The following is a 21,051-nucleotide window of genomic DNA, read 5'->3' as shown; positions in this document are numbered from 1 at the left end:
GTTGTCACATCTCCTCTGAGTCTGACCCTGCTGCCTTCCCTCTGTGATTTCATTGGATTCACTTGGATAATCCAGGATAATCTCCCTATCTCAAGATTCTTAATTCAAGTCACATCTGCAGAATCCCTTTTGCCACAATAGGGTAACATATTTTCAGGCTCCGGGGATTAGGACATGAACATCTTTGGAAGGCCCTGATTTAGCATTGCACACAGACCATCGCCATTTGCTGGGGACCGAATGGTCTTCCCAATGATAGAACTTTTAGTGCTAAAATCAGGAAAGTTTTGGGCAAAACTGGGCAGCCAGTTGCCCTTAGCTAAGCGCACCTTGGTTCCAGAAGGTATTTCTGCTAACTCTTGGGGAAGTGGAAAGGGAAGATGAACATAGATAAGCTGTAAAGGTAACAGCATTTAGCAGTAATGATCTTTAGGACAAAAGCAACCTTTAACCTTTAAGAAATCTCACCCTGCACCCCCTCAGCAGGACCACATCCTTAAAACAAGATGTTCTCCACTTGGTTGTTTTTGGGCTGCACTGGATCTTAGTTGTGGCGTGTGGGATCCAGCTCCCCGGCCAGGAATGAACCTGGGCCCCTGCATTGGGAGCGTGGAGCCCCAGCCCCTGGATCACCAGGGAAGTCCCCTCCGGTAGATCTACCTGATAAAGGCAAAGCTATTTCCTCAACAAACTCCACTGCAAAGCCTGGATTATCCTTGAATAGGAAGCCTGTTTGGCGAACTTACATTCAAAAAGGTTAATGGTTCCTACAGTGTGGAGTAACAGACTTCTAGTTAAAAATAGAGCCTGATTCCATGCAAATGACAGAGACTTGTCACCTGGATATGAAGCCACAGCGGGTTTTCTACATCATGTGTCCTCTTCCTGCCTTTTTTCCTTCCCCCTCACCTTCCAGTCTACCCACCCTCCCCCGCCCCAGTCCACCCACCCAGTTATATTTAGTGTTACAGTCTGTGGGTTTCTGAAATAATTCTCTCATGTGTTTATGAGTCTCACTGAAGGGGAGGCCGGTTCATGCCATATTTTTATGTATATATCTAGCTCTCTGCTTCTGAGGAAATAAATAGAAATGAGTCTTTTTCAATAATAGGTGAATTCCAAGAAGCTTGTAGCCCGATTTGAGAAGGGTGATGGATGGCGATCTGGGAGGGGAGGGGGTGGTTTCCAGTGGAAAGGATTTGAATGGAGAGCCCTAGGGTGGCACATGGCACTTGGGGAGTATGAGAGGGTCACCCTGCATGGTCCGTCAGAAGTGACAGTTGAAGTGAAGATCATGAATCATTTCCCAGCTGTGAAGACAGAGGAACAGAAATCCTCCCAAGCCAGAGGCAGTGGAGCCAGTAAGATGAATGGGAAAGAGGGTGCCCGTGCTACTCTACTTCTCCCCGACGACCAGTTCAGGGACGCAAAAGCCAGACGAATGGATGGAAAGCCAGGGACTAGAGGAAAGCCAGGCATGCAGAGGCATCTGGGAAGCACTGGTGACGTTCCTTGGTCAGTGCAACCTGACGCATGCTCAGTGGGGGTGGGGGCAGCTGGTGGGAGTTGACCGATGGTCACCAGGAGACTCTTATGTCCAGGGGAGCTTTTCAAGGTTTGCAGGGAAGCTCCGCACATGAGCCTGCTCAGGGAGCTCAGCTTTATCCCCATGTGGATCCAAGCTCAGACCACCCCTTCTGCTGGCCAGACACTGAGCAGAAGAATGCACTGGATCCGGGCCCTCTACCATCCCCTCGGGAAATGTAATTTCCATCACATGCCTTCCTGAGTCTCAGTGGCAGGACTAAGATGCTGTCTTTCACTGTGAGGAAAAATCTATGCTCTCATGACCTCAAGGGGCTTCATATGTCATTGCTTCTCCTAGAGTTGCAGGTAAAGGGCATGAAGGAAGGGAGAGACCTCTGTCCTGGGAAATCCACATCCTCTCCCCTGGTTCTGCTGAGGTGTGATGGCAAGCGTTTGTAGGTGGCTGGTGAGGGCAGGGCTGATTTAAGAAGAGCTAAGCTAATTGCTCCCTGCAGGAGGTCGTCTATAACTAGTCTGCAATTATTATAGGGGGCTCTCAACCCGTTCAACTAATGATGTCCAAGGGATGGCATGGTGGGCTCCCATGGTCCCACTCATGGATCAACGTCAAAGGCAATGCCACCCTTTCATACCCATTTCAGACTCAAGTAGCTGTCTTATGGCTCGGAGAGGAGCTGGTATGATTGACTGTCTCACTCAGCCAGGGGAATGTGATCACCCAGCCTCTGCTTCCCAGATGGATTGAGACTGGAGAATTTTGGACTAGAGGAAGATCCAGAAATATGCCCAGGCTGAGGGATGATCAGACATGCTTAGTGTGGGTGAATGAAAGGGGTATCATGTCTTTTCAAAGAAGCCAAGCCATAGAGCCTGGAGACTCCGTTCCTGACTCAGTTCACCTGCTCAACATTGCCTTGTGCCCCTGGAATGAGTGCCTTCCTTCTGTTTCAAAATGTAGCCTTCACTACTATTTAGATGTGGCAAGACCTACAGATTAGGAGATGATTGCCATTGAAAAGTGGAGAAGGCAATGGCACTCCAGTACTCTTGCCTGGAAAATCCCATGGACAGAGGAGCCTGGTAGGCTGCAGTCCATGGGGTCGGGAAGAGTCAGACATGACTGAGCAACTTCACTTTCACTTTTCACTTTCATGAATTGAGAAGGAAATGGCAACCCACTCCAGTGTTCTTGCCTGGAGAATCCCAGGGACAGGGGAGCCTGGTGGGCTGCTGTCTATGGGGTCTCACAGAGTTGGACACGACTAAAGCGACTTAGCAGCAGCGGCAGCCATTGAAAAGATACGTATACTCACAGATCCCAAGAGGAGAGGACATGACATGCTGAGGGGTGGGGACCACTCAGGGAAACACCAGGGCCAGTCAGGAGGCAGACAGATGCGGGAACATGGGTAAGAGCCTTTACTGTGGTTTCTGTAGGAAGAAATGGTGGGGGTGGGGATCTGGGTAAGCAGGCTTAGGATTGACTATGTCTGTATGTTATTCGCTCAGTCATGTCTGACTCTTTGCGACCCCGTGGACTATAGCCCACCAGGCTCCTCTATCCATGGATTTCCCAGGCAAGAATACTGAAGTGGGTTGCCATGTCCTTCTTCGGGGGATCTTCCTGACCCAGGGATCAAACCCACATCTCCTACATTGCAGGCAGATTCTTTACCTCTGAGCCACTTGGGAAGCCCTTGGGGGTGATTAGGGCAGGGCAATAGTGGCCCTGAGTGTGAGAACCAGATGGAGGAGGGGGTAGGGGATGGGTGCAATCTAGAGTTTTCTATCTCTAGGATAAGTTGTTTATTATCTCTAAGAATTGATGAACTCTTGGAGAGTGGCCCTTCCAAGGTCAGCAAGGCCACAGATGTTAAAGCATCAGAAAACAGAAAATAAAGAGTAAATAATCCTCTTCTCTGCTGTCAGAACCTAGCTCAAGTCTCATCTGTTCTAGGAAAGTTCCCAGGCTGTTAACCAACCAAGATTCTTGGCCTTCCCCAATCAATAGAAATTGATCAGAGGCTAGACAAGAAAATCAGCCACGGCTTTTCTGGGGCCTCTGCCGCAGCAGCAGGGAACAAGAACAAACAACAGTTTCCCTTGCTGCTCTCTCTCCAAGGTGGGGGGTGAACTTCCTTATATGGTATCCCATATAGGGGAGTGTGAGGGGAAAGACCAAGGGGTGACTTAGGTGGTGTGCCCACCCATTAGGTGGTGTTATGTGTAGGGGGCATGCACAGCACCCGGCTTTTGCTCTCAACACCATGTTTTTGCTCCAGGCTCTTCAAAAGTGCCAGTTGGGTTTTTTGATCACTTTGTATCTTTCGCATCCAGAATTTGCCCCAACTGGGCTTGCAGGCAGTTATTTTTAGTCCCATATAATTTCCTTGTATTTTTTTTTTTGCTCCCTGAGAAGTATAGTAGTAGTAGTGTTAGTCGCTCAGTCATCTCCAACTCTTTGCAACCCCATGGGACTGTAGGTCTCCAGGCTCCTCTGTCCACAGAATTCTCCAGGCAAGAATACTGGAGTAGGTAGCCATTCCCTTCTCCAGGGGATCTTCCCAACCCAGGGACTGAACCCCGGTCTCCTGCATTGCAGGTGGATTCTTTACCATCTGAGCCATGTGCAAGCATTGCAGCACTGCAGGGAAGGGTCTGAGGTCCCAGGCCTGTCTCAAGGGTACTGCATTCCACAGGGATTTCCGCCCCCCGCTCCCCAAAGTCCTATAACACTTAAGGTCTCAGCTGTTCATTTTGGTATTGATTAAGCAAAGGATGCTGTGTGTATTGGAAACCTAAGCTCCCTGGAGGAGGGCATTGTGTCTTTTACTTCTCTGTGTCCTGAATAACACCTGGTACAGAGCCTTGAACGTAATACACACTTCATTACATTTTTGTCAGGGAATGCCTAAGGTTCAGTTTGCTAGGCCACAGGATGGTTCCTTTAAAAATCACATATTTTTAACCCCTGATGAGGAATAACTCTGCCCAGAGGGATTCACTCTTTGGCTTCTTCCTTTATTAGCCAAAGCTTTCTAAGACTTAGAATGTTTACAAATCCAGACTGCCTCTGTGAAATTCACAAACAAGGCAAATGCCAGCAGCTTCAACTGTGAATACAGCTCAGAAGGGGTCATTTCTGATTGCAGCTGAAAAGGAAAAATCAGGTTAGTGTAGATATCCTGACCACAGTGTTTCCTCCATTAACTTCCCGGAAGAGGAGAGTAGATCACACACCATCCAGGCTCACTGAGCAGCCAGGAGGCAGACGAGACATGTCTGTCTCATGAGTTATTATTAATGGGCAAATCATCCGTGTTGTGTCTATCCTCGTCTGGTGGGTCCAGCACAACCTGTCAGGAAGGGAGATTTACCTGGTTCCAAGCGGCCTGGAATGAGTTGTGAGACACAGTGGATCCTTGGGTAGCGAGGACAGGACGTGACGATGCTACTGGCAGCTTCGGCTCCTCCTCTGTGAGGATAGGAGCAAGAAAGGTGGATCAAATGGAGGGCGGGTCAGACCTGAGTGTAAAATCTGAGAATGATTTGGCTGTGTCCCTGGAACAGAGCTGATGGACAAAAATAGACCACATCTTGGGAAGCTTGGCATGAAATTAAATTCCAGGGCCCTAGATAACAGCTTTGCCAGTGGGCTACCTGCCAATGTCCAGAAATGCCCTTGTCATGCAAAGTGGATGTAGCGGTGGAGTAGAAGAGGGAGGAAGGATTGTAGGGCGTGTCCTACCACTGAAGGACTGTTCTACCTGTGTGTGTGTGTGTGTGTGTGTGTGTGTGTGCATGCTCAGATGTTCATTCATGGCTGACTCTTTGTGACCCCTGGACTGTAGCCTGCCAGGCTCCTCTGTCCATGGAGCCCTCCAGGCAAGAATACTGAAGCAGGTTGCCATTTCCTTCTCCAGGGGATCTTCCTAACGCAGGGATCGAACCCGGGTCTCTTGTGTCTTCTGCATTGGCAAGTGGATTCTTTACCCCTGCACCAGGTCCCTTGCTATTCAAAATATAGTCCACAGATCAGCAGCATTGGTCTCATTTGGAAGCTTATTAGAAACACTGCATCTCAGGCAGGGCCCAGAATAGGATGAGACCGAGGAGGATGGCCCCCTCCAGTGCAAAATTTAAGGGGCCACCCCCAAACTGAGTAATCAAAATAAATAATGTTTTTTAAAAATAAAAATTAATGCAAAAATCCATGATGAGGATAATATCATAATTTGAAATGAAGACAGGATCTGACCTCACACTTGAATGAATGATCCTCCCCCTCTCACCTCTCCCTAATCCTGGCCCTGATCTCAGGTCCCATCCCAACCCTTGGAATCAGAATCTGCATTCTAACAAGATCCCCAGAGGATTCACATGGACATTAGCTTGAGAGGAACTGCTTTCAACAACATCTGCCTGGCCACAACAACCCCAAATCTTAGAATCCAGATAGTAACAAAACTAGAAAGAGATGAGGAGATAAATTTCCAGAAGCATCTAACCCCTGAGATTGCTTGCCATTCACCTGGATTTGCACACTGCCGCCTTAAAATGATACCATGTTTCGTGGTTTAGCATGACCCCTTTAAAGACATTTTATTTTGAAACAATTATAGATTCAGAGGAAGTTGCAAAGATAGTATGGAGAGGTCCCATGTGCCCTCTGCCCAGTTTCCTGAAACACTTACATTTTGTGAACTACAGTACAATATTAAAATGAGGAAATTGACATTGGTATAAAGTATATGTATTATAAAGTTACACATGACTTTATCACATGGGTAGATTCATGTAACCAACACAGTTAATATACAGAACTCATCCATCACCACAAAGATCTCCCTGGACTAGACCTATAGCTTCAGAGTCACTCCCACCTCCCTTTTCTGTACCCTCACCCCAACCATGGGCAACCACTAATCTATATAATTTCTGAGAATATTATATAAATGGAATCATACAGTATGGAACCTTTTAAGATAGGCTTTTTTTCCCACTCAATGTGATAAGCTATTGATCTATTTTAATTGTTGCATTTACAATTTTTATCTTTTTGTTTGTTTCAAATCAGTTTGTTCCTTTTTGTTGCTATGTACTATTGCACGGTATGGATGTACCACAGTCTAACTGTTTACCTAAGCTGTTAGCCTTAAATTGTAGGCTATTTTACTTGTTTACTGTATTTGGTTATTATAAGTAAAGCTGATATGAGCAATCGTACACAGATTTTTGTGTAGACATGTTTTCATTTCTTTGGGATGAATACCCAGGAGTGCAATTGCTGAGTCATATGGTAAGTGGATATTTAGTTCTTTAAGAAACTGCCAAACTATTTCTTAGAGTAGTTTGCCATTTTACATTTCCACCAGCAATGTATCAGGAACCCAGTTTCTCCACATCCTTACCAGCATTTGGCATTGTCATTCTTTCTTCTTTTAGCCATTCTATTAGTGAATAGGGGTATCTCCTCCTGGTCTTAATTTACGTTTCTTAATGCTTGCTGCTGCTGCTACTGCTGCTAAGTTGCTTCAGTCGTGTCCCACTCTGTGCGACCCCATAGACGGCAGCCCACCAGGTTCCCCTGTCCCTGGGATTCTCCAGGCAAGAACACTGGAGTAGGTTGCCATTTCCTTCTCCAATGCAGGAAAGTGGAAAGTGAAAGTGAAGTTGCTTAGTGGTGTCCGACTCTTAGCGACCCCATGGACTGCAGCCTACCAGGCTCCTCCATCCATGGGATTTTCCAGGCAAGAGTACTGGAGTGGGGTGCCATTGCCTTCTCCATTCTTAATGCTTAGGGATATTAAACACCGTTTCCTGTGTTTCTTCACCATCCATTTGTCCTAGTCAGTGAAATGTCTTTTCGTGTCTTTTACCCATTTTCTAGTTGGATTGTTAGTTTTTCCACTGCTAAGTTTTGAGTCCTTTCTATGTTCTAAATATGAATCTTAAGACATGTGGATGCAAACATTTTCTTCCAGCCTATAACTTGTTTTTTCATCCTGTTAGTAAAGTCTTTCATAGAAAAAAAAGTTTGTTTTATTAAAGTCCAGTTTATTGTGGTTTGTTTGGCTTTCATCCTGTTGAAGAGTCTTCACCAAGCCCTGGACCCAAAGATTTTCTCCCACATTTTCCTCTAGAAGTTTTATAGTTTTTCATTTTACGTAATTTAAATCTATGATCCATTTGGTTTTTTTTTTTAATTATTTATTTATTTTAATTGGAGGCTAATTACAATATTGTATGATCCATTTTGAATTAACTTTTGTATATGAGATTTAGGTCAAGTTCAGTTTGGGTTTATTTTGGTTTTGGTCTATGGCTGTCCTGTTGCTTCAGCACCATTTATTGAAAAGACAGTCCTATCTCCATTGAATTGTTTTTTCGCTTTTGTCAAAATTCACTTGGCCTTCCTTGTATGGGGCTATTTTTAGATTCTCTGTTCTGTTTCATTGACCTTTGTGTCTAACTCTCTGCCAATACCTCCCACTTGATTTCCGTAGTTATATAATAGTATTTAAAATTTGGACAGATTGATTTCCCTACTTTATTATTCTTTTTTTTTAAGGTATTAACTATTTAGCTCCTTTACCTTTCCATATAAATTTTAGAATTATTTTGTCTTCATTTATGCAAAAAGAAATCCTTGCTGAGATTTTGATAGGAAGTGCATCAAATTTATATATAAATTTTGGGAATTAATATCTTTGCTATGTTGAGTCTTTTAATCCATAAACTATTTTTCAGAGTAGCTTGTCATTTTCTGTTGTATGACTCAACATTTATTTAAATCTTCTGTAATTCTTTCATCAGCATTTTGTAGTTTTTAGCATATAAGTTCTATGTAGTTTTTAAATTTTGTTTAATTTTTAATTGGTGGATAATTTCTCTCCAATTTTGTGTTGGTTTCTGCCATACAACAATGTGAATCAGTCATAATTATATATGTATGACCTCTCTAGGTCATCACAGAGCAGCAGGCTGGGCTCCCTGTGTTATTCAGTAACTTCCCACTATCTCTCTGTTTTACTCATGGTATGTATATGTGTCAATGCTGCTTTTTCAGTTCATCCCATCCTCACCTTCTCCCACTGTGTCCACAAGTCTGCTCTCTACTCAGTTCATCAGCACCATTTTCTAGATTCCATATATATTTGTTAATACATGATACTTGTTTTTCTCTTTCTGACTTACTTCACTCTGTATAAGAGGCTCTAGGTTCATCCACCTCACTACAATGGACTCAAATTCATTCTTTTTACGGCTGAATTAATAGTCCATTGTATAAATGTACCACAACTTTTTTATCCATTCCTCTGTCGATGGACATCTAGGTTGCTTCCATATCCTGTCTACTGTAAATATTGCTGCAGTTAACACTGGGGTACATGTGTCTTTCAGAATTCTATATATGTTTTATTATATTATTCCTAAGTATTTTATTTTTGAATGGTTATGTCATCTTGTATTTTTTTTCATTTATTTATTTGGCTGCGTTGGGTCTCAGCTGTAGCACACAGGATCTTTGTTGCAGCAAGCAGGCTTCTCTCCAGTTGTGGCACATGGGCTCCAGAGCGCCCGGGCTCAGCAGTTGTATCCCGCAGACTTGGTTGCCCCAAGGCATGTGGGATCTCAGTTTCCCAACCGGGGATTGAACCTGTGCGCCCTGCATTGGAAGGTGAATTCTTAACCACTGGACCACCAGGGAAGTCCCAGTCATCTTATATTTTAAATTTCAATTTCCATGTACTTTTTGCTAGCATATAGAAATGCAATTGATTTTCTTATGTTGATTTTTTCTTAATATGTGTATTTTATTGAAGCATAGTTGACTTACAGTGTTTCAGGTGTTCAGCAAGGTGATTCAGTTTTACATGTACACATATTATTTTTGAGATTATTTTCCATTGTAAGTTATTACAAGATATTGTCTGTAGTTCCCTTGCTATACAGTAAACCTTTATTGCTTGTTGTGTATATATATATATATTTTTTTAAATTAGAAATGCCTCAAATTCTATTCATACTAAGTCAAACAAGTAGAGTCAAAATGTCATAAATTTTTAAGCTAGGCAAAAGTTCATAAGTTTTCTAAAATGTATATATTATACATATTATTTATATGTATGTATACAAAAGCTTTTCTCTATCTCTTCTTTTTTTTCTTGATGTTCTTTCCCAAGCCTTCTTATGTTGATCTTTTACCTTATGATCTTATAGAACTCACTAATTACTTCTTGGAATTTTCTTATAGATCTCTCAGGATTTCTAAGTAAGACTTTCATGCCATATGCAACAGAGATAGATATTTTTCTTTTTGATCTCTTAGTCTTTAATTTCTTTTTCTTTCTTTACTGAGCCAGCTAGAACTTCCAGCACCATGTTGAATAGCAGGCGTAAGGGTAACCATCCTTTCCTTGTTCTTGATCTTAGGAAGAAAGCATTCAGTGTTTCATCTTTAAGTATGATGTTTGCTCTAAGTCTGATGATGTTCTTTATCATGCTGAAGAAGTTTCTTCTATTCCTATTTCTCTGAGTTTTTATCAAGAACAAATATTGAATTTTGTCAGCTGCTTTTTGTGCATCGATTGATATAATCATGTGGTTTTTCTTCTTTAGCCTGTTAATGTGATGAATTACACTGAATGGTTTTTCAAATATTGAAACAGCCTTCTATCTCTGGATTACATGACACTTAGTCATGGTATATAATTCTTTCTATATACAACTGGATTCTATTTGCTAGTACTTTGCTAGTGATTTTTGCATATTTTGTACTCTCTTTGCCTGATTTTTATATCAGAGCAATACTGGCTTCATAAAATGTTAGAAAGAGTTCTTTTTTCTATTTTCTAGACAGATGCTAGGATTTTTTTTTAATTTCAGCTGTATTAAGGTATAATTGACATATACAATTTTTAGATAAAGTGTGCATTGTGGTGATTTAAGTACACATTGTCTAAAGATTCCTCTCATCTAGTTAATTAACATATCTGTCAGTCACCTCACATATTTATTTTTTGGTGAGAACATTTAAGTTCTACACACTTAGCAAATTTAAATTATGTAATACAGTGTTATTGCCATGCAGGGATTGCAATGTGCAGTGATTTATAAGAAATATGTATGTGGTCATTCAGATGTCCACATATACATTTTTCATATATATTTGCTCTTTGTGCACAGCCTCTTTCTTACAGCTCCCAAAACTCTTGGACTTTCCTGAGTGATAAAAGCAACGGGAGCATCATTTATTTTAATGCTTACTCTCTTGTCTCAGTCCCTTTCCACCACGACTAGGCTGCTATTGATGAGGTGACTTTTGTAAAGCAACTGAGAATAGAAGGCAGGGACTTTCAGTTCCACCCTCTGATTTCTGGGGAAGAGATAGGGGTTGGAGGCTGAATCAGTCATCAATAGCCAATGATTTAACCAATCATGCCTAAATAATGAAGCCTCCATTAAAAACCCAAAAAGCCAAGGGTTCAAAGATCTTCTAGGTTGGGGAAACAATGCTTCCACATACCACTGTGCCATGTCCCAAATTCCATGAGACCCTAAACTCCATGAGGACAGAGGCTCCTTTGTTCTGGACCTCACCTCATGTATCTCTTCATATGGCTGTTGACTGGTATCCTTTAATATCCTTTGTAATAAATTGGTAATCTAGTAAGTAAACAGATTTCCTGAGTTCTGTCAGTTGCTCTAGTAAGTTAATCAAATAAAAGAGGCCATCATGGGAGCCTCTAATTTATAGCCAGTTGGTCAGAAATACAAGTTAACAACCTTGACTTGTGACTGGCATGTGAAGTCCAAAGACTATGTCATGAGTAACTTCAGTTTGTAGCCCTTTGGTCGGTCAGAAGCATAGTAACATGTGAGCTTGGAATTTGACATCTGAAAGGGAGGAGGCAGTCTTCTAAGACTGAAGCCTTAACCCGTGGGATCTGATGCTATCTCCAGGTTGATGGTGTCAGAATTGAGTTGAATACTGATGTGGGTAGCCTTTCCCTTCTCCAGGGAATCTTTCCAACTCAGGGATCGAAGCCAAGTCTCCCTCATTGCAGGTGGATTCTTTACCAGCTGAGCTACCAGGGAAGCCCTAGAATCATTTTACTTATCAATCAATTATAGTCGCCATGTTTTACATTAGATCTTTCTGTAGCATTAGGGTTTTTGGTTTGTTCATTTGTTTTTCTGGCTGCCCTCGGACTTCGTTGCTGTGCACAGGCTTACTCTAATTGTAAGGTGGATTACAACTAAGGTGGTTACAACTAATTGTAACCCTAGGCCAGGGATTGAACCAGTGTCCCCTTCATTAGCAGGCAGATTCTTAACCGCTGGGCCACTAGGCAAGTCCCAGTAGCATTGGTTTTAATTCTTTAAATGTTTGCTGGACTTCTCCAATGAAACCACATGGGCATTATGCATTTTTTATATTTAGAATTTGATTTGATCTTCATAACAACCTTGCAAAGAAGGCATTTTACAGATATGGAAACTTAAGGCTCAGAGAAATTCAGTGACTTACCCAAGATCCAGAAGTCTTATGAACCCAAGTTCAGTGTTGTTTCTACAGTATTATAGTTCCTGAGTTACTAATAGATACTACTAGATAGACTTTTCCACTGTATAAAATCTCTGCCGCTACTGCTGCTAAGTCGCTTCAGTCATGTCCAACTCTGTGCGACCCCGGAGATGGCAGCCCACCAGGCTTCCCGGTCCCTGGGATTCTCCAGGCAAGAACACTGGAGTGGGTTGCCATTTCCTTCTCCAGTGCATGAAAGTGAAAAGTGAAAGTGAAGTCACTCAGTCGTGTCTGACTCCTAGTGACCCCGTGGACTGCAGCCTACCAGGCTCTTCTATCCATGGGATTTTCCAGGCAAGAGTACTCGAGTGGGTTGCCATTGCCTTGTCCAATAAAATCTCTATGGGGGGGTGGGGGAGAAAACGTAATTGTATCTGCTCCTGGCCATTTTTGTTTAGCTGGGTTCCAGTTTTTTTCTTGCCTGACATTACATTCAAATTAAAGGATAATAAGGCAAAAGTGAATTGCAGAGTATAAAACCTAGTGCTGTTAGTACAGTCATAAATGTCTGGTCTGAAAGATTGATGACATGGCATTGACACATCCAACTGAGGAGACCCAGATGCAAAGCAAACAAAATGTCTAGAGAGAGGAGGAAATCCATGGTCCCTAAACATTCCCTGAGAAGTTTTTGATGGGTCTTCTTCCTTCGGGTTTCCCTCGTGGTTCAGACAATAAAGAATCCACCTGCAATGCAGGAAACCCGGGTTTGATCCCAGGGTCAGGAAGATCCCCTGGAGAAGAAAATGGCAACTCACTCCAGTATTCTTGCCTGGAGAATTCCATGGACAGAAGAGCCTGGTGGGCTACGGTCCATGGGGTCACAAAGAGTCGGACAGGACTGAGCAACTAAGCAGGCACACACGCATTTCTGCCTTCATTCCTCACCACCTGGCCCAAAAGTTCCTGCCAGGAATGACTCTCTCCTTTAAGGTAGGATTTTTCACCACTTCACTATTTGTTCTGTGAGTTTCTCTTCTAGTTCAGAGCAGATCATTCCCCGTGTTAAATAGCCTTCAGTGATTCCTTACTATCTATACTTCTCAACCTTATGGTTATTGTCAATGTATGTCTGTTGTTCTCAAACTTTAGCTATCAGAAACATCACCTCAGTTCAGTTCAGTTCAGTCGCTCAGTTGTGTCCGACTCTTTGAGACCTCATGAATTGCAGCACACCAGGCCTCCCTGTCCATCACCAACTCCCGGAGTTCACCCAGACTCACATAGGGATACTAATTTTAAAAGTGAAAGTGAAAGTCACTCAGTCATGTCTGACTCTTTGCAACCCCATGGACTATACAGTCCATGGAATTTTCCTGGTCAGAATACTGGTGTAGGTAGCCTTTCCCTCCTCCAAGGTATCTTCCCAACCCAGGGATCGAACCCAGGTCTCCTTCATTGCAGGTGGATTCTTTACCAGCTGAGTCACAAGGGAAGCCCAAGAATACCGGAGTGGTTAGGCCATCCCTTCTCCAGCAGATCTTCCCGACCCAGGAATCGAACTGGGGTCTCCTGCATTGCAGGTGGATTCTTTACCAACTGAGCTATCAGGGAAACCCTAGATAAGTCTCATTCCCAGAGATTTTGACTCAGAACTTGAGCAGGACCTAAAAACCTGCATTTTAATAGCCTCTGCCTGCATTTTAATAGCCTCTCCCTGATTCCGACACAAGTGGTCCACAGAATACATGTTGACCAACACCAGAATACGTGTTGACCACACTCCTTGGTCTGGCTTTCAGGGCCCTCTCAAGTTTGATGCCCACTTGCTTAGCCAACAGTATCCCTCCCTCACCCTCACCCCACCCCTACCAGCCCCCCACAGCCTAACCCTAGTGACTAAGATTAAACTAGTGGATGAGCTTTCTTTACATTGTGAAATTTCTGGATATTTGCTGGACTTCTCACTCTCCTTGGAAAGACAAAATTATCTCTCCTGTCCCTTCTCCCCCTTGCCCTAGTGTCTCATAGAGTTGTTCAAGCAGTAGGTTGCCACACATGCCTAGGTTGTGAGCAGCATTTTACTTAAATTTATGACTACCAGAATGAAATACACTAGACAATATTGTAGCAATTGTTTCAGTTAATTATGCATAAACATACATATGTATGTATTGCGTCAGGATATAAAATGTGTTTCTTACTGTGGCTTATAGTAAAATACTACCACCGACAACAACATTGAAAGCCATGGCTACGGCACTCACCCAATTTGTCTCTCATTAGAGCCATCAGTATAGCATTCTGTTTCTCCATTATTGTGAACCTGTGGAGAATAATAAATAAAGCCACTCTTATCCCTTTGGCATCCATCATGGTATTTTGTGCTCAATAAATGTTAAATGAATTGAATTGCCTGCATGATCACTATCATGACTTTTCTGGGTTTAACTACTTCAGATCAAGAATCCTTCTTTCAGGGTTGGGGCTGTTTCTTTCAGAAATTGCTTCTTTGTGAGGCAGTGAGCAGTGGAGCATTGCCAGGGGAAGTGACCGCTCATCTTGGCCAGAGGAAAAGGGTAGTGTTTTCTAAGACAGTGAGGTTGCTTGATGCAACCTATTTCTTTTGGAAACTCCTGTGTATAGTCTGAGGAACAGAGCTTGGCTCTCTGGATCAACGTGGCCCAGTAGAAAGAGCACCTAAGGGAAGGTGGCTACATGAGCCTTCTAGGTTTGAGGACTTGTTGAACATGTATTGCTCAATGAACAAGCCACTGTACCAAGTGCTTAAGAGCCTAAGAAGTCTTTGGCATGGGAGACAGACTGAGCAACTTTCGGACCGTGGATATGTTTTCGTAAGCCTGCACAGTGGCAATTGAACAAGCCAAGGTTGTTTGAATGTAAATCATCTTATTCTCAGCTTGTTCTCACATGCATGTTAATTGCCCATCTTATGAGTCTGGGACCTCTTCTCTACAGCAAAGTCCCCTGGCTTTGAAGAATTCTGTACAGAAGATGAGCAAAGACATACACTCTCAGAAACAATTTCTGGACCAGGTCCCTTGAACAGGGTGATCAGGGAGCTAGTAGGTCAGTACGTCTAGCAAAGGGAGATGTTGCCAGGGCAGGCATGCTGGACATGGGGTAGAGCTGAGCTTCAAACATAAAACTTGGGAAAGTGGAGAGTAAAAAGAGGACACTTTCTGTAAGACAGGGAGAGGAAGGAAGGTCTGGCTTATTGCAGCACAGGATCTGTGATAGCCAAAGGCCAAACGAAAATGATCCTAAGGAAGACTGGGGTATAAAGGGCAAAGGGAAGAGGGGAGGCTAAAGAATTTATTCAGATTTCAAAAAGGTTTTGTTACAAGGGTCTTCTGTTTATCCTTGACCTCGAAGTAAAATTTGGAAATTAGTGAAATAATATCAGTCATCTTTTAAAAGGCAACAGTGGCACACTTTTAAGAATGGTTCAAACAGGAAAACAAAATGGGTAATATTGAATGCTGGTGGAGCAACAGGAACGCTCATTCATTGCTGGCGGGAATGCTAAATTGCACACCCGCTTTGGAAGACAATTTGGCAGCTTCTTACAAAATTAGACATACTTTTACCATATGTTCCCACAATCATGCTTCTAAATATTTACCTGAGTTGAAATGTATGTTCACTCAAAAATCTACACGTGAGTGTAACATCAGCTTTACTCATAATCCATGAAAACTGAAAGCAGCCAAGATGATCTTCAGTTAGTGAATGAATAAACAAACTGTGGTCTGCCCAGACAATGGATTATTATTCAGCAATAAAAAGAAATGAGTTATCAAACCAGGGCAAGACCTGGAGGAACCTTAAATACAAATCGCTACGTGAAAGAAGTCTGTCTAAAGAGGCTACATGCTATATGGTTCCAACTATTTGGCATTTTGGAAAAGGAAAAACTACAGAGTAAAAAGATCAGTGGTTACCAGTGGCGGTGGGGAGGGAGAGAGAGGAATAGGCACAGATGAATAGGCAGAGATGAAAATCCACAGCACAGTGGATTTTCAGGGGGAGAAACTATTCTCTACGAAACTGTAATATGGACACGTGTCATTATGCATTTGTCAAAAGCCATAGAACCTTAGAACACAAAGACTGAATCTCAATGTAAACTATGGCCTGTAGTTAATAATAATAGGTCAACACAGGCTCATCAAATGTAACAATTATACCACACAAGCGCAAGGTTGTATAGGGGTATAAAAGGGGAAATGGGGTGTGGGGGAGGTCAAAAGATGGGGGGCTGAATACATAGAACTCTGCATACTATCTGCCCAATTATTCTGTACATCTAAAACCATGCCAAAAAATAAAGTTTACTATTATTTTTTAAAAGATCTCTTAAAAAAAAAAAAAAAACTCCAAGATTTCACACTGAACGAAGGAAAAGGCAAATGTGATAAGACTTATTTTTTTTAATTATTATTATTTTTTAAAGAGACCATAGAGAAGATACAATTGGGGGCGGGGTGGGGGGTGGGCTGTGCCAGGTCTTCATTGCAGTGTGTAGACTTCTGTAGCTGCAGAGTGCAGTCTGTAGAGTGCACACCTCAGTAGTTAAGCACGCGGGCTGATGAGACGACTTATTTTTAAGTTGTAAGAGAGCCAGCAAGGTAATCCCGGAACCTTGCTTGTAAACGACACAGACAGCTCTGCTGCCCAAGCCCCTGCTCCCTTACAGACTCCCTCACCTGTGCAGTAAATCCATGCCACCTTCCCTCAGCTCTAGATGCTCACTGCTATTGGATTTGCACAATGAGCTGCCCTAGAAGAAAGATAGAACCCAAAACCTTCATCCCTTCTTAATTAGCTGTATTGGCTCATGAAAATGAAATTGGGCTTGTCTGGAAAATTGAAAAAGCAACATCACAGATTCTTTTCAGCAGAAAAAAAAAAAGAGGGGGAGCTTTTCTTTGGTTGAACTTTTCTCAACCAACTGTAATGACAGTTTTCTGGTCTGATTGTTAATTCTCCCTAATTACGTAGAAGGCCCTTGAAATTTATTTTGATGGATTTCCTCTTCTGAATAACTAGATGAAGCAATCAGCCCACCTTTCATCTTATAAGAAGGTTCTTCTTTTTTCTTTTTTAAAAATGACTCCTCCGCTTCGGAATAATTTCTGCTAGTGATCGCAGTGGTAAATTCCAATCAGTCACTGTGAGGCAGGTGCTTGTTTTAAATCTCTCTAAACTCATCCAGCACCGGACCTTTAAACCTGGATTAATCCCCTTGAGTTCTAGATCATTTTGCTTTGGGAGCTGAAATCTGGTTCCAGCACCTTTTGAATCACCCACGTTTGCTTTGAAAGTTGGCACTTTCCATTTAAATGGCAAGAAAGACGGGGAATAAGCCTTACAGAGCTGAAGGTATTGATTTCAACGATCACCTTTAACCCACACCTTTCCTCTTTGTAATGTGAGGTTTTCTTCTCTTAATTAGAAAGAGCCAGGGATTATCTGCACAAAACTGGAAGGTTTATTGTCATTGGCGGGATCGTGTCTCCTGTCCACGACTCCTATGGAAAACAGGTGGGTTTCTCCTTTGTCTCCATCCTCCCTAACCCCCTTTCCTGACCTGATGATGCCCCTGGCCCCGCTGTCATCTCTGCTGCGATTCTTAGAAACGCAAAACCCCCAGTAGCAGGTGTCCTGCTTCCCGTCTCTGGACCACAGTCAGACCTGAGCCAGAGGGAGCTGGGCAGCAGCTGGGAGAAACAGCTGTCCATGCCCAGGCCCAGTCAGAACACACTACAAGAGGAGCTGGCCCCCCTGCTGAGGGCCAAGGATGCCAGACTGGTGGCTGGTTATGGGCTGGGCAATCTTTCCTAGGATTTTAGGAGAAAAGGCCTCTGCCTCTTATAATCTGGTTTACAATTCATGTTCCCTTTCCTTCCCTCCCTGCCACACATCTCAGGAAATCTGGATGCTGTCAAAGTCCTTCACCTCCTCCCCCAGATACACCTGGTGGGCTCCGGGGAAGTCACCCAGGCCGATGGAGCCGGGAAACCAGGCAGCACTTGCCATGTTGTCTCATCTCTGTGCTGGGTGCACCCTGGCTGCTTCATCCGTCTGTGGAGGCTCTGACTCTGATGGGGAGGGGAGCGTACCGCTCACACCCTTCTTTCTCTTCTCCTGCCTCCAGCACATCCACTCCATGGCTGTGTGTGGCAGGTGGCCACGTGGAGGGCTCCCACTCTCATTCTCCGTCAGCCCTGAAAAATGCTGCACCTTTATAACGGGCTGGCTTGGGATGGTGTCTTGGGGAGGCTGTGGGGAGCAGGGCCGGCCTCCCAGCAACCGCTCCGTTGCTTCCTAGGGTCTTGTGTCAAGCCGGCACCGTCTCATCATGTGTCAGCTGGCCGTCCAGAATTCTGACTGGATCAGGTAGGGTGGGCCTGAGGATGCCAAAGTGGGCGGCCCTGGGACTCCCTGGGGCTGGGTGGGAAAGAGGAAGGGTCCCCACAGCAGTTCGGAACCCACAGGAGTGGGGAGCTTGGGTGAGATATTAGCCCCATGCAGGTGATAATCATGTAAACATTTTGGGGTGGGCTAACTGGTGACTTATTTTTTAACCAAGCCATGGAGCCCGTGAAACTAAAGAGGGAGCTTTCAGTGTTTCATCTGCCCTGGCACCTGTAGACTCAAGAGTCTGTTCAGAGTTTCCAAAAATATCATGGGGATTGGGGTGGAGCAGGGCCAGAAAACTCCAAATGCCTCTCCACTTCCATCCCCATTCACTTCCATGAGCTCTTCACTACCTTTCAGGGAAGATTCCCGGCCTTGGCTGTTTTCCACTCCTGTTCAGGCTCCCTAGGGCCCCGTGCCGAGGGTGGGACAGAGGTGTGTGTCGGGGGCTGGGGGGGGAGGTGGGTATGAGTGCACACAGCCTTTCCCTCAGAGGGTCCCTGGACGGTCCCCTTGCTAAGATGGCAGACACCATTATCCGCTGAGCTGGCGGTGTAATTAACGCAGGCTTCCACTAATTATGCTAATTATGCTCCCCAAAGCTCCTACAGTTATAATTTGCATGAGAAGATGATGATTTAAAAAAAATAACGACACACCATGTGTCCCGTAATTCCCCCTCATGAAAGAATAAGCAGCACCTAGAGGTTTCCATGAAAGGAAGGAAATGAAGGGCCGCTGACCTCAGAATGAGGGCTGCAGAGAGTTAGCAGGGGAGAGATGGGGTGGGCGGAAACGAGAGCGGTGAAGGGAAGCAAAGATGATAATTAAACGGTGATCCATGCCATTTGTGTGCAGGGATTTGTGGGAGCAGCGCATGCCCTTTATAGTCTGTCTCATCCCCCCATCCACCCACCGCTGCCCCGACATAGAGGTGAGGTCAGGAGACGGCTCAGGAGAAGTCAAGGAGCTTGCGAGGAAAGCGCATCTGTGGTCAAGTCTGGGTAGAAGCGAAGCCTCTTAGCTCTGCCCGTCATGATCTCAGGGGAGAGAAGAGTCCAGTGGGGGAAGTGTGGGACAGGAGACGGTTCCTGCTTGTCTGTGATTAGAAGACCCTGAAATAATTCCCTCTTTCCTTCAACACTCCAGGGGCTGGGAACATCAGAATTTTGAGAATTGAGGTCACCAGAGAGGTCAGAGCTAGCTCTGAAGATGGGGGCTGGGCCCACAAAGCCCCTGGGCACCGGGGAACCTGTTCAGCCAGGTCCAGGGTCTGCCCATCTCAGAGAGGATGCCTGTCTCAGGTCAGGGATCTGAGAAGGTCAGGCTCAGGGCAAGCCGGGCCTCTGAAGGTTTTCAGTTCGTGAGGTCTCGTCTCTGGGAACCCTACTTGTGCTGCCTGGTGGGAGGTGACAGAATGCTCAGCTGCTAAGAACATGTTTGAGAAACGTCCCAGTTTAGCAGCTCATTAAGTTGGTAATGAAGCCCGAGCACTGCCTCCCTCTGGGCCTGGGTCCCGGCTCACGTCCCGTCCTGTGTGAAGCAGGAGTGGCTGGTCCGGGGACTGTGCCTTCTGGTATGGCTGCCGCACCCACCTCCATGCCCACTGGGCACCCCACCACACGCAGAGCCCGACAGGGGCAGTTTCCCCAGTTCAGGTACCTGCAGTCACCACTTGATGAGGGCGTGGCTAGTTTCATTCTTATCAGAATCCTATAAGGTCCAGAAGAGAATTCCCCAGAATGGGAGCAAGATGCGATTCTAAGCACTCTGCATGTACAACTCACTGACCCCTTTAATAACTCCACAGGAGAGTTATTATTGTTATTCTCGTTTTACAAATGGGGAAAGTGAGCACCAAAAATCACATAACTTACTCAAAGCCCCACAATTGGGAGGGTCTGGTGCTGGTATTAAACTCGGCCTGACCAGTGCCAGCATCGGTTCATGTAAGCCTGTAGCATTTTCCTCTCATTTTACAGAGGGGAAACTGAGGCTCAGGAAGGTATTTCAAGCTCATGTTTTATTTGATTTGAGATCTAAGGACACAATATGACCAAGTCTGTGTAAGCTTTTTGAGCTATGCCTTTGGAAGGAACCTGTAAGCGAAGAGTGTGAGAATGGAAACCAAAGGAAATTTGTCTTTCCGATCGTCAGGGTGGACCCATGGGAGTGCTACCAGGACACCTGGCAGACGACCTGCAGCGTCCTCGAACACCATCGGGACCTCATGAAGGTGAGCTGGGCTGGGCTCTGGGCCCGGGGGCCCATAGCAGCCAGGTGGCCCGGGAAAGGTGGACTGCCCCAGTTGTTCCCGGCTTCTCCGCCAGCTGTGGGGAGACCAGCTCTGAGCAGCATCCAGGAGGGCAATGAAACTGGGAACCCAGAGCAGCCCCAGAGCCTACTCCCTGCCTTGAACTCCTCCTGAATATGACTGGGGGCAGCTTTCATCTCCCGGCAGCAAGTTCAAGGCAGGATTCAGAAACCCCGCAGCTGGGAAACTTCACAAAGTGATGAGAGAAGGAGGA

General features: G+C 44.6%; 1 protein-coding gene and 1 long non-coding RNA gene across 12 annotated transcripts in view; one reads left to right on the top strand and one right to left on the bottom strand.

The window, feature by feature from the left end:
* Positions 1-5,027, bottom strand: part of LOC101906042 (uncharacterized) — a 40,860-nt gene extending 35,833 nt beyond the window's left edge. For both annotated transcript variants that reach the window (XR_237877.5, XR_003029786.2), the window contains exons 1-2: positions 4,926-5,027; positions 2,862-2,979 (exon numbers count right to left, since the gene is read on the bottom strand). This is a non-coding gene — a long non-coding RNA (uncharacterized lncRNA). The remainder of the gene's footprint in view (positions 1-2,861; positions 2,980-4,925) is intronic.
* The window catches only part of NMNAT2 (nicotinamide nucleotide adenylyltransferase 2), a 226,243-nt gene that overhangs the window by 170,914 nt on the left and 34,278 nt on the right, over positions 1-21,051 (top strand). For all 10 annotated transcript variants that reach the window (XM_015475256.3, XM_005217288.5, XM_024976174.2 and 7 more), the window contains 3 exon segments: positions 17,559-17,647; positions 18,435-18,502; positions 20,681-20,759. In XM_015475256.3, coding sequence (XP_015330742.1) covers positions 17,559-17,647; positions 18,435-18,502; positions 20,681-20,759 — 236 coding nt within the window.

Source organism: Bos taurus, chromosome 16 (assembly GCF_002263795.3).
Source record: "Bos taurus isolate L1 Dominette 01449 registration number 42190680 breed Hereford chromosome 16, ARS-UCD2.0, whole genome shotgun sequence".
Lineage (NCBI taxonomy): Eukaryota > Metazoa > Chordata > Mammalia > Artiodactyla > Bovidae > Bos > Bos taurus.
The sequence above is the reverse complement of the archived record's forward strand: the minus strand, read 5'-3'. Positions and strand labels throughout refer to the sequence as shown.